The sequence below is a fragment of the Diadema antillarum genome, unplaced genomic scaffold (assembly GCF_040938485.1).
Source record: "Diadema antillarum isolate AM-2024a unplaced genomic scaffold, OU_Dant_1.0 seq00000183_RagTag, whole genome shotgun sequence".
Lineage (NCBI taxonomy): Eukaryota > Metazoa > Echinodermata > Echinoidea > Diadematoida > Diadematidae > Diadema > Diadema antillarum.
The window spans coordinates 1,237,340-1,249,851 of NW_027271250.1; the positions used below are offsets into that span (position 1 = coordinate 1,237,340).

The following is a 12,512-nucleotide window of genomic DNA, read 5'->3' on the forward strand; positions in this document are numbered from 1 at the left end:
AATCTTAGCCTTTGCCAAAAATATCAATATCTGCTACATTTTTCAAAAGTATTAGATAGCAATTGTTCTGAATCAATTGGAAAAGACAGCACAAATTCTGCAGGAGTACAGCAATCATGGAAGGTAGTCACAGACATAGCAATTACATGTAATACCTATATGACCGTACTACCAAATCATAAATACTTACAGGTGTGTATAATTGCTTGTTAGTAATTATTGATGACAAACTGCCATTGGCAATTATGAATAGTAGCAAAACCATTAAGAATCATTAAAATCATCCATTTTATATCCTCCAAGAGACTCATATGCAAATGTATAAATCTTTCAAAGAGGAAAGCACATCCTGTCTTTTTTGGACATTACAAGAATCATTGATAAGAGCTTAAAAGGACAAAATACCAATATTCTCACATCTGAATCCAGAAGTCTCCCTGACTACAAGAAAGTATAATGTGCACCTTCTCCTTGGAGACAAAGTTTCTCCTTAGACTTGGGGGGTAAAGACATAGTATGCAACAACAAAAACAAGACTGTGCACTGCTGACACAGTATCATGGATGAAATATTTGAATTAACTACACTTTGGATCACTGGTTATCATGGTTGTGAGACCTAGGCAGTGCATTCTGTTGCCATGCACTCGCAGCGCTCAATCACCGGCAGTCGGCCCACTACCGAGCTTCCGTCTGGACACTGGAGTTCGATCTCGCGCACCTGCATTCCGACGATGCCACGGCAACAGCTGCAGCCCAGGTCCAGGGTCAGCTGATTGAGAACGATGTTGCTGGTGGATGGGCAGTGGCCCGCACACAGGGTCACGTTCACATCCGTCGCAATGCAGTCATCCAGAGTGAAGTTATGTGACCCACTGGTCAGCTGACACTGGTTGGGAGCTGTCATCAAATAAAAATGATACAGATTTCGTTTATTCTGTTCTCATCAATCATTTTCATCCATCCATTCCCATCGTCATTATGAACACTTTTATTCATTCACTTTCCATCAAAGCTACAATTGGTTTGCTGCAAGATTACTTTACTATCTACTTCTGATATCACAGCTTTCCATAGATTGATTTAAGAAATTAATCATACAGTCATATTTACAACTGCATGATTTAGAAATAAAAAGATTCAAATAGTTTAGATAAAAAAAAATCTGAACCTCGTATTGCTGAAAACCATGTGTGAATTGTGAAGAGCCCCAGTGAACACAGGATGTTTGGCATAAGCAACAAAATTTTAACAAATGTAAGATAGCTATCAACTAGTCTGAATGAACTATTCAGGCTGCACCTATGCTTATCAAGTCTCATTTCAACCAATCTCTCTTCAAAACAAAATTCATGTCCATTTATTTTCTTGACATCATGCAAAGGGACATTGCAGTTCAGATGATATAACTAGAGATCGTACATCATTGGATATTGAAACTGTCCATGTTTAAAGCTCAGAGGCACAAAACTAATTCATTCTGTGCACTGGATTCAAAATGAAATCAAAGAATCTCACTGAAGTAAACTTACTAGATATGTGTCTACACACAGGGCAGCATTCGCCATCCTCCTCCACAGCAATGTAACCCTGCAGTGGAAACAGGGTGAAAAAATATTTAAACTGGGAACAATATGGTAAAAAAGATCAAACAAGCAAAAAACCTAGAAAAAATATAGAAAGCATTGATGAAAAGAAAGACATTGGTCCAGTTACCAGCATGTAAAAAAAAAAGAAAAAAAGAGAGGAAATAAAAAAAAGAACGAATAAATCTGTATGCATGACCTGAAATGACATGGATTTTTGTTTACTGAATAAAAGACTCCACTTGTTTAACATACCTATTTGCAGAGTATACATGTATTTCCTCTGGCCAAATTTTTGCAATGGCTAGTAATTAGGGATAGATATTTGAAAATCAGAATGGATTGGTACTACCTGTAAATCCCCAGATGTGACACTTCAATACTCTTTCCCATTATCAGGTCCCTATAATACTTATGATCTTAGCATATACAGTGAAAGCTGGTGATACTGGAGATGAAAGAGAAGCCTTCCCCAAAGACTGATCTGCTGGTGATTGGTACAGTGTATATATCATTAACCCTTGTTATGAAATTTCTTCCTTTTAGTGTCTTATGCAGCCTACATCGTAACTTGTCAACCCTGTCACAATTTCAAGGCACCTGAAAGCAATATCTCAATTAAACAGAAGCTAACAACAACGTTTCATACCTCCTCACAAACGATGGGCTCGCACTCGGTGTGGCAAACTGTGGCGCCGTTTTCGCAAAGGCAAGTTTCACACTGGCCTCTGGACCAGACCTCTCCAGCATTCCGCACCAACCCGAGGTCATCCAGGCACTCACAGTCAGACGGGAGCACACACTCGTCGTGGAGATTGCGGTAGTAGCCTGGGGCACAGACGCAGGCCTCCTCCAATGGAGATGATGGTGTCGGGCAGGTAGTATTCTGGTGGCCATTGGCCAGGTCAGAGCAGGTGACCATACCACAAATGGACGGTGAGGTGGACCACACCTCATTGGTGTCACATGCTGTATGTACAAATTGAAAGTTGCACATCTATAAGACACAGTATAAACTCACACACATATATATACACACACAAAAAAAGACTACAATAAATGGACAAATGGATTGATGATGTGATCGATGGAGTTATGGTGCAAAACAGATATGAGGAACACATTAACTGAAATTACAGCTTTCCTCTGCTTTTTCACAGTATGTACACAAAATAACAGACATAAAAATAGTAATGAGAGAATAGCAATTTTCATACTTTTAACACAGAGACTTGAATTATTTTTGGTCCATTCCCCCTCCCCCTCTTATTGAAGAAGAACCTGTCATATAAGCATGATGCATGAAAGAGCTTAGTATATTTCAGTCGAATGGCTAACCATTCTGGTGTCTCTGAAAGAGCCAAAATTGTCTATGGTGCCCTTCTGGGAGACGTATATGAGAATACTAGAGGTTTGTGATGACTGAAAAACACATCACTGGTCCATTCAAGAAAATTCTCTGTCAACTTGCATACTCTCACTACCGTACATTCTCATAAACTCTCCGATTTCTGCACTCTACAGACCACTGATCACTAGCAGGGACAGTGTAGCCTGGTAAACGAACTTATGCAATGCCAAAATGAATGAAATCCCAGTCTAGTTACCTCCGCCAAGGGAGGAGGTTATGTTTTCGTTACCGTTGGTTTGTTACCTTGTAGTTAGTTAATTAGTTTGTCCGTGTGCAAAATAACTCAAAAATTAGTCAATGGATTTGGATGAAACTTGCAGGAAAGGTTGAGAATGACACAAGCAACAAACTATTAACTTTTGGTAGTGATCCAAGAATTTTTGGGGAATTTATGAAGGATTTTTGATATTTTGGCAGGTAGGGTCAATGAACTTGGGAGTTCAGGCTGCACGTATTTGAGGTTTGCATGCACGCACTAAAGTGCGTGCTCTAGTTTCTGCAAGGGCGAGGTGTGCCGTGCAGCTGACGGTTTATGACGTAACAAAGGCTTCTATATTGGGAAATCGGGCGATTTTTCAGCATGGGTGGAAATCACGGATCTCTATGGAAGAGCCCAAGGAGCTTTTAAAATCTCTTTGGGAAGAGCAAGATCATCGGTGGAAAGTAGCTGCTTGGCGGAGGTCTGCGCTCTCAGAGTGCTTTTCTAGTTAATTCTTTTTCACTTCATAATAATTATATAAATAGCACATTCAATGTTATTCACAGGGAGAAACAGCAAAAAGAAGAAAAGGAAAAGAAAACTGCTGTAAACTTACGACAGTCTCCCCTGTTGCAATCGGCAAATTCAATGGTCTCCCCTTCACACTCGGCTCCTCCATATGCTGCTGGTGGATTGTTGGCATAGCGCTCGCGGTAGACGCCGTCGGTCACATGACCACAAGTTTGGGGGCATTCTGACCAATCAGTCCATTCGCTCCATCCACAGTCAACTGGATTATAAACACAGGTGAGGCATGTGTCAGCCATTTGTTGTTGCAACATTGTTACCAATACTTCTTTGGGAAAACTCATACTTTGCCTTCTACACTCACCAACCCCCCACCATCTTTCTGCACAAAGCCATATAACAAGTCAAGCACAGAGTGGTATACATTAGCAAATCTGACATGAGGTTTCACATTTTTGATGAATTAACAATAGACCATAGAGAAAAACATCTACTGCCGGAATTAAATTAAATTCTATTTGGACGTACATAGGAAAGTGGTGTACTTACCTGCACAATTGACATCAGTACATGAGAATGTCCCATCTGTGCATGTGCTGTTGAAAGAATAGCCAAAGAAATGCTTTCGGTATACAACAATGTTGTCAATGGGAAGAAACTATAATTATACATGAATAATGTAGATTGTTAACATTTTCAGACATGCAGGGTTCAGTCTTCATTTCTAATACAATCATGTTTCAGTAAATATGCCACGAAATTACACAACACAGACACAAACACATGCATATGCATTTGCCTTCCAAAATGAAATCTTCAGACTAGGTATCATCACTCCTTAGCATACATGACCCTAATTCAGCAAATTTTGCTGTGACAAATGATGGATATAATTTAATCTGTCAGTCTAAGTTTTCTTGATATATTGAACTCTATAATACTTCCATGATCTAAAACATCCATATCTCCACATCTCTGGATGTGTATTTGGTTACGCTCCACTCACACACAACACCACCATAACCACCATCACCAGAAACACCATCATCACCATCACCACCATTACCACCACCATCATCACCATCACCATCACCACCATCACCACCATCACCATCACCACACGCCCATACCCATGCCCATTACCACCTCAACAGTGATGCATCCACAATAACCACAGTTCTTACCAATTGTTGCAGTCTTTGATGACTATGGCCCCTGTTGGGTACTCTACAATGCCGTCATCATCGATGACAATCATGGATCCGTCGATGAGGATGATATCATCAGCCTCCATCATGTGAGAGGCATCCATTAGGCAGCGACACTCACTAGGGCTAACACACAGCCCATCTTGGAGGACCTGGATGAAGTTAAAAACATGGGGGATGTTCGCTATGAAACCTAAGTCACTTTCAAACCATGCAAAGAATAACATACTATACAGACATGTCTTTTTAAGCAGGCCATTTAGGCTACCAAAGCAATCTGACTCTATGACAGACTTGGTTCTACCCTGTTCACCTTGTGAATACATCACATGACAATATGATTCCCTATGCTCTGCCTTAAAACCAAACAAACACTGCATGCAGATTTGCCTTGCTGTCCTCTCATGCTGAATGATTTTATTTTTCCAGGCTGATGAGCCATTTTCTTTGACACAGAGTATCTCATATTAGTCCAGTGCTCCTCCAAACTGTAAAAACACTTACTTTTCTGGCTTTGCAAATGAACACAAAATTGGTGATTTGACTCTCTACAGAGGTATGGAAAATGATTACATAACAGTGTTAAGGGAGACACAAGTTCCACACAACTTTGCAAACAAGTTGAGTTAGGATCTACTGAGTCCTTAGAAACAAACAAAAAAAGAAGAATAGTTTACTTCAGAATTTTTTTAAAGTGTTCCCCTGTCAATGACAATAAATGAACACATTGTGGTATGTTGTAGAAAGTTTTCACAAATGCTTACCATGTCATCTGGACAGGCGCACCCAGAGGTACAATTGTCCTGGATACACTCTGTGCCAGACTGGAGGTCAGCACAGGTCAGGGGGCAACGGTTGGCGCAATCACTGACCACCAAGTCTCCTTCACATATGGCTGCAAGATTGGAGGTACGGCAGTTACACTACAATAGGTCAGCTGAAAACCATTACTGTTAGCATGACTGTACAGTGTTGGGGCGATCGTTAACGTTTCAAAATCTGGGCCGTTAATGATTGCCCCGACACTGTACAGTCATGCTAACTTTGAAACATTGAATTGCACATTACTTCAATATGAGACCAATCTGAAGCAAATAATTTTCACACAATAATAGATATATAATATACTCTAAAATGAATCCCACAAGGACTGGAACAATTATCCCCCAGCATTCCCACTGATTCCCACTGATCAATTACTAGCCATCCCCATTAAAGAAGGACATCTAATTCTTTTCTTCTTTTCCCTCAGTTTGAAAAAAAAAAATCACTTTTGGATGTCACACTAAAGGCTAAACCAAGATCAACACAAATGATTAACACTACAACAAATGTTTCCTAATTGATAACAATGAGATTGTATCATTTATATAATTTCTTTCCTCTCAGAACAAAGTCTGTGAGGAATGTTGGAAATTGCTACCCTCACTGACATCAATTACTTAGTTTACTGCATAACAAAATTGTAGAAGCATGTCTCCCTGATTTGGTTTGCGGTTGTTGACAAAACTCGAATGTACCTTGGAGTCACTGCTTCCAATGACATCACCCTCCTGAGGCCGTTATAAAAAGCAATGTTTTCTCCAACCAATCCATAATACACAAGTCTATCACTGCATTAAAACAACACTTGTGTGAAACAATAGACGCAAATTTAATGCTGGCATTTTCCACCAATCCACTATAACCTTCAATACCATTGGGTAGTGATACTGCACAACATATGCATAGTATTTGGTGATCATGAGGAGGTTAGATATGACAAGTTCTGATTCTACTCACGTCCACAAGGTTCCGTGTTGCAGCCATGTGTCTCCAGAATGGGGCCACTGCAGGGCAGTCCACCATAGGATGCAGGTACTGTGATGTTACGATGTCGCCTGGTCACTCCGCCGTCACAGAGGGCACTGCAATTAGTCCACTCCGTCCATTCACTGAGAACACAGTCCACTGATGACAGGGAGTAACACAAAATTTTCCCATTACTGGCTGATTTATTTCTACTCCACTTCATCATGCACTAGATACGCACATCGCATTGCTGATTTTCACTGGCATTTATTCAGCCATCCACACTTCACCTAGTTGTAGATCAGCAAGCCCACATGGGTGTATCATTTACCAATGTGCCTTGGTCGAACAAGAAGGCAATGGTGGCACAAAACGGATTAGGGAATCTACATTCATTGACAAAGAGTTTCCGTATGTGCCAATAGGCAAAGAAAACACTCCAGAGAGCATGCCTTTTGGCAAGCAAAGCACAGTATAGGTTGATAAACTGAAAGAGGGTTGGAGCATTGGTCAGTCATACAATAAATGGATGCGTTTGAAAGTTAAGAGGTTAAGGTCAAAGGTTACCTCTCTGTAGTACTGATAATCTTACACGTTTGCCAACCTGCCTCCCTCTGAAAACAATTTTTAATAGTCAGCACAAAAATGTATTTATTTACGCCAATCAAAATGATTTTATTAAGCTAGCTATTTTCCATCACATAGCCTCAATATGATAATGATAATGATGATGACAATGATTATGATAATTATTATCATCATCATCATTCTCATCTCCCTCATCATCATCATCATCATAACACAGGTAATAGTAATGATAATAACAATTAAAATATTGATGATAATGGTACTAGGGATAGCATAAAGATGGAGAAAACGTAGAAGAGGAGGCAAAGAAGAGATTAAAATATGATATTAATGACAAAAAGATGTGCCCTATTCATGCATGTATTTACCTGGACAGGGAGTGTCATTGCAGCTTGCCGTCTGTCCAGCAGGCCCCTGGCACTCAGCCCCACCGTACTGGGCAGGGGGACAGTCACATACTCTGGTGCGGTTGTGGTAGCCACCAGCACAGGACTCTGTACAGTCACTCCATGGCTCCCAATCACACCACTCACCATCAACTGGGAAAATGGCAAAAAGGATTGAAATTTCAAACCTTTGCTAAACAAAGCACTGCTTTATTTTCTACTAATTAGATTTTCTGTTCAATCCCTATAGTTATTGGTATTATACTAGGGGTGTGTGTTTTACACTTGATTTCTTTATTGTGTACAAAGTTCCTATGTGCTACAAACTTCAACTCAATTATTTGAATTCTTTCATGCTAAAATTTGCATATTGTTCCCCCAAAGCAATGTTTGGCAGAAGTTCCCCTTTAAAAAGATAAGAAAGTCATTATGATTTCGAATATGCTCTAGTTAACCCGTTGAGGATTAGTCCCGAGTATACTCGGGCAGGTGTCTATGGGAAATGCGTGTTGTAGCAAAATCAAACCATCCTCAACAGGTTAAGAGTACATTAAACTTTACTTAGCAGGACAAAATCAAATGAATTTGCGCTAAACAGAAGTATACATTCTTTTTTTAACTTTTGCATCTTGTGTGTTGTTCCATGGGAATCCTGCAGAGGATTATAATCTTATCTTTTATGCCACCTGTCATTGAATTTTGTGGACCAATTGAAAGCAATTAAGTGGAAATGCTCTTATTCATGCATATGTATCAGATATCAGGTTCTGACATATATTCCTCATAGCACAATTATGGAACTTAAACTGTAATTATACAGCTGACCATTGCAACAACTGAACATCAGATAATACAGGACAAACATTTTTTACATCCACACTGAATTAAGTTTAAGATACAGTTGCTTTAGCCAGGAGCCGACAAAATCTAGCAGAAATGAGACATGTGATTGGAAACGGTTGTCCAATGAAAAAAAAAAAAAAAGACTCAGCTTACTTGGACATGGATCTGCATTGCAGTCTTCTACTTCTATCGAGTCCCCCTCACAGTCCACGCCCCCGTTGCTAGGGGGCGGCATGGAGCAGGCTCGGCTTCTCACGACCACACCCCCTCCACACGTTGCATTGCAGGAGGACCATGGAGACCAGGTGGACCAGTCTCCATCACAGGTGTTGTTGGAACAGACCAGGGAGCCGTTGGTGCAAGTACTGCACCCAGACAGGTGGGACAAAAAACAATGTCATACTCTCAAAGTGGGTCTCTTTAATTCATGCATCACACTATACTGAACATGGCATGCCAATGATATCTTGTTGCTGTACTTATCTACACTGTGAACTTGTACTTTATTGTCTCTAGAAGACACATTTTTTTTTCTTTCTTTCTCCTTTTTTCTTGGGGGGTGCATACACAACAATCAGTGTGTTACTGATGTACATTTTACCTGGAAAGTCTAAATCACAAGATCACAAATCATCACAAGCATTCAATTGTCATTTGCTTGAAAACAATGACAATGATGACAACAACATTTGTTTCACTATGAAAAAAAAATGAACATAACAATAACAATAGAAATGATATAATGTTGGCAGAAATTTTGACACCTGCTCATCACACTGTTGCACTAACTGTTGGCTAATGACTACACTGTACACTGTACCAGCCATCTCGCTTAAAATAAACCCACAAGTTCCTACAAAGATTATTTCCTCTCAGTTGAAGATAATCTGAAACATACAGCACTAGCTCACAATCAAATCTGTTGCATCCTCAATAACTTATAAACTACTGCTTCCAACCCAAAATGTCAGGCTTAGCATTGTAATGACAAGCACTGAAGCTAACAAGTCAGAAGACATAAGCTTACCAGCTGTTACACAGATCTTGAGAGACTACAGCACCCGTCTCATACATTGTTCCTCCCACAATGCAGTGGGTGGGACACTCTTCCAGATCACATGACACCTCTTCGGAGTCCGGCCCCTTACACTCTTCCCCACCATTCTCCGCTGGAGGGTTGTTTGCTGATCTGCAACGCACCGCATAAGAATGAATAGGAACAAGAATAGAAATTAGTAGACATTCTGTTTTCATTCCATGTGAAAGATATAAGATGAGTAACCACATCTTGTTCAAGAACAGAAGTAGCATCAAAGGTACACCGAAAACAGCAAAATGTAACTTGAATGACAATTAGAGTGGTAAATACAACAACCTCAGCATTCAATCTAAACACAAGATGGAATAGTCACATCGAAAAAAAAAAAAAAATCAGTTATTCAGATCTAACAAAACGTGGTTAACATTGTCAGCATATTCTGGTACGTAATAATATACAGGCACAGCTCACTGTTAATGGTAGACATTAAAAGGGATTGCAGAAAAGAGATACATAATTTCATGGCCAACATTAACCTCTAATCTATGGTCACTTCTTTAATCCTATCATCCTGTTGAACTCACCTAAATCTTGTCTTTGTGCTGTCACCACATGTAGCTGTGCAATCAGTCCAGGAGGACCAGCTGCTCCAGCCACAGTCCTGTGGACATGCCTCCTCACTGCATGTCACGACTCCATTTACACAGGAACTGGCATAAAGTAGAAAGGTGCAGGGGCATGTATATCACATAAGACAAAGAAATTTAAAATCCACATCTAGATTACGTGTATAGCCACCAAATGAATAATGGCGAAGATTAGGAGAGACTTATGATTTCCTTTCATTTTTGCTTCTCAGGACAAACACAACAGAGCTATATATTTGATGATATATAATACACAGTGCATGGAGTAATATGAGTGATCAAGACAAGTTTTTGTTTGGTTTTGCGTTTTGCAAGGGTTTTTGACATTATCAATCAGTTTACAGCAAAGAGGCTCCCATAGGAAGTACAAACACAATCTGATGAATACCGACTCCCTTATGGACAGTTTGATCAACAGCAGAGCATTAACACGTCTGGCTGAATTTCACATGGAGTGCAACAAACAAGAACAAGAAACAAGCTCTCCAAAGATCAAGAGAGAGAATTAAGTGACAAGCTGAAAAAGACAACAACAAAATCATGATGTGTTCAAGTCTACTTCTACACCTCACTTCAGAGAAGTTTAACCAAACTAAAAACAAACAAATAAACAGACAACTGTGTGATGGCACAGTTTGTCTTATGTCAACTGACTGATACTGTTGAAACAGAATATTTGGCAACACAGAAATTTTGAGAATTTTGCACATGACTGAAGCATGACAAAAATGAACAAAACAGGACTTTTTTTGTAACTACATACTTACACAAAAATACTCTCACTCATATATTATAAATGTGAGAAAAGAAGCCCAGCATTTCAACTGATTAACTTTGAAAAGATTGCATTCTATACAGTAGTTTCTCACCAATTCCTGCAGTCTTCCGTGAAGCTGGATCCGGGTGGATACGAGGCACCAAACTCATCCAGGCAGTCACACTGCTGCTGGAGGACACACACCCCTCCCTGCTCCAGGGTCCCATCTGGACAGTGGCATCCCGCTACACACTCTTCCTCCACACACACCAGTCCCACCTGGAGGTCAGAACAGCTGGAGGGACATCGGTTGGCGCACTCCGAGTACACACGACCCCCTTCACATGATGTTTCTGCTCAATGAGAACGGCCCCATGTTATTTGCCTGTTCTGCTTGTTCAATGGTCAATGCTTGTGTCAAAATCATTTGAGCTCTTTGAAAGACTACACCCCAGAAACATTTCTGTGTCAAGAAAATTTCATGATCACTCCATGTAAACATTGCAATACACATTGGTTTCTAGTTGTGCTTCTGATATTGAATACTCCTCATTACAATAACCTCTGTTTCTACATTTCTTGTCCCAACTCAATTAACACAACGTAACTAACTAACAATCGGGCTAAAAAACTACACAGTATACTTAATAAATCATGCAAAGCTTATGCATGATGTACAGTCACATATCTTACAAACATATTTTCTCTTTTTTTTTTTCAATTTGATGTGTATTTCTGATGTTGCATTCACTTAGACCACATGTACATTTGGGGTAAATTCCCCTCTAACATAATCATCACATTCATATTCTGAATTGCACTACAGTGAGTCTTTACAATTAATTGGACTATGACGATGATCACAACCTTTACTGTTATCAATGCTGCTGTCATCAATATTGTATTAAATATTACAAATTTTGTAATCACACATACAGCTTGTATTTGTATATTATTGATTTTCATAGATCAGATCTCTAAATCACACAAATCATCTGTGGCAGATTCACGGCTGTTGTCATCCTGTACATGCACTACACCATACAGCAAAGACTCAAACAGAAATCCAAGACCTACCACACTCCTGTGTGTTGCATACAATGGTTTGGATGGCCTCCCCTACACAAGGTGCTCCTCCATTCTTAGGCACTGGGTTGCTGCAGTTCCTGTACCTGAAGGCAGTCCCTCCGTTACAAGTAGCACTGCAGTTCGTCCATTCTGTCCATGGACTCCAATTACCATCCGCTGCAAAGTGAGAAAAACAAATCTTTAATGATTTAGTTCATTCAAGTAAAAGTCTTTAATCAGACATATATTGCATAATGCACTGCAACTTCAGTTTGAATTGTATGGTATAGTTTTACAAATATATGATTATGAGTCATCACCTCATCCCATGTGGTAACAAGTTAAATAATCAATTCCCCTGTACTCATGGTAATGCCCAACAAATTTGTATGACACATTTTCTTCCTTCAAGCAACTGAATAGCATTGATTGGACTCTTCATTCAAATTGTTCATGCCTGTC

The 12,512-nt window shown here is 39.7% G+C and overlaps 1 protein-coding gene across 1 annotated transcript in view; it reads right to left on the reverse strand.

Moving 5' to 3' along the window:
- Positions 1-593: 593 nt before the first annotated feature.
- The window catches only part of LOC139728575 (uncharacterized), a 108,585-nt gene continuing 96,666 nt past the window's right edge, over positions 594-12,512 (reverse strand). The window contains exons 39-52 of the mRNA XM_071639511.1: positions 12,060-12,227; positions 11,095-11,335; positions 10,163-10,288; positions 9,567-9,728; positions 8,693-8,904; positions 7,679-7,849; positions 6,714-6,881; positions 5,696-5,826; positions 4,908-5,083; positions 4,273-4,319; positions 3,812-3,985; positions 2,235-2,554; positions 1,532-1,589; positions 594-899 (exon numbers count right to left, since the gene is read on the reverse strand). Of these exons, the coding sequence (XP_071495612.1) occupies positions 619-899; positions 1,532-1,589; positions 2,235-2,554; positions 3,812-3,985; positions 4,273-4,319; positions 4,908-5,083; positions 5,696-5,826; positions 6,714-6,881; positions 7,679-7,849; positions 8,693-8,904; positions 9,567-9,728; positions 10,163-10,288; positions 11,095-11,335; positions 12,060-12,227 (2,435 nt within the window). The 3' untranslated portion in view covers positions 594-618. The remainder of the gene's footprint in view (positions 900-1,531; positions 1,590-2,234; positions 2,555-3,811; positions 3,986-4,272; positions 4,320-4,907; positions 5,084-5,695; positions 5,827-6,713; positions 6,882-7,678; positions 7,850-8,692; positions 8,905-9,566; positions 9,729-10,162; positions 10,289-11,094; positions 11,336-12,059; positions 12,228-12,512) is intronic.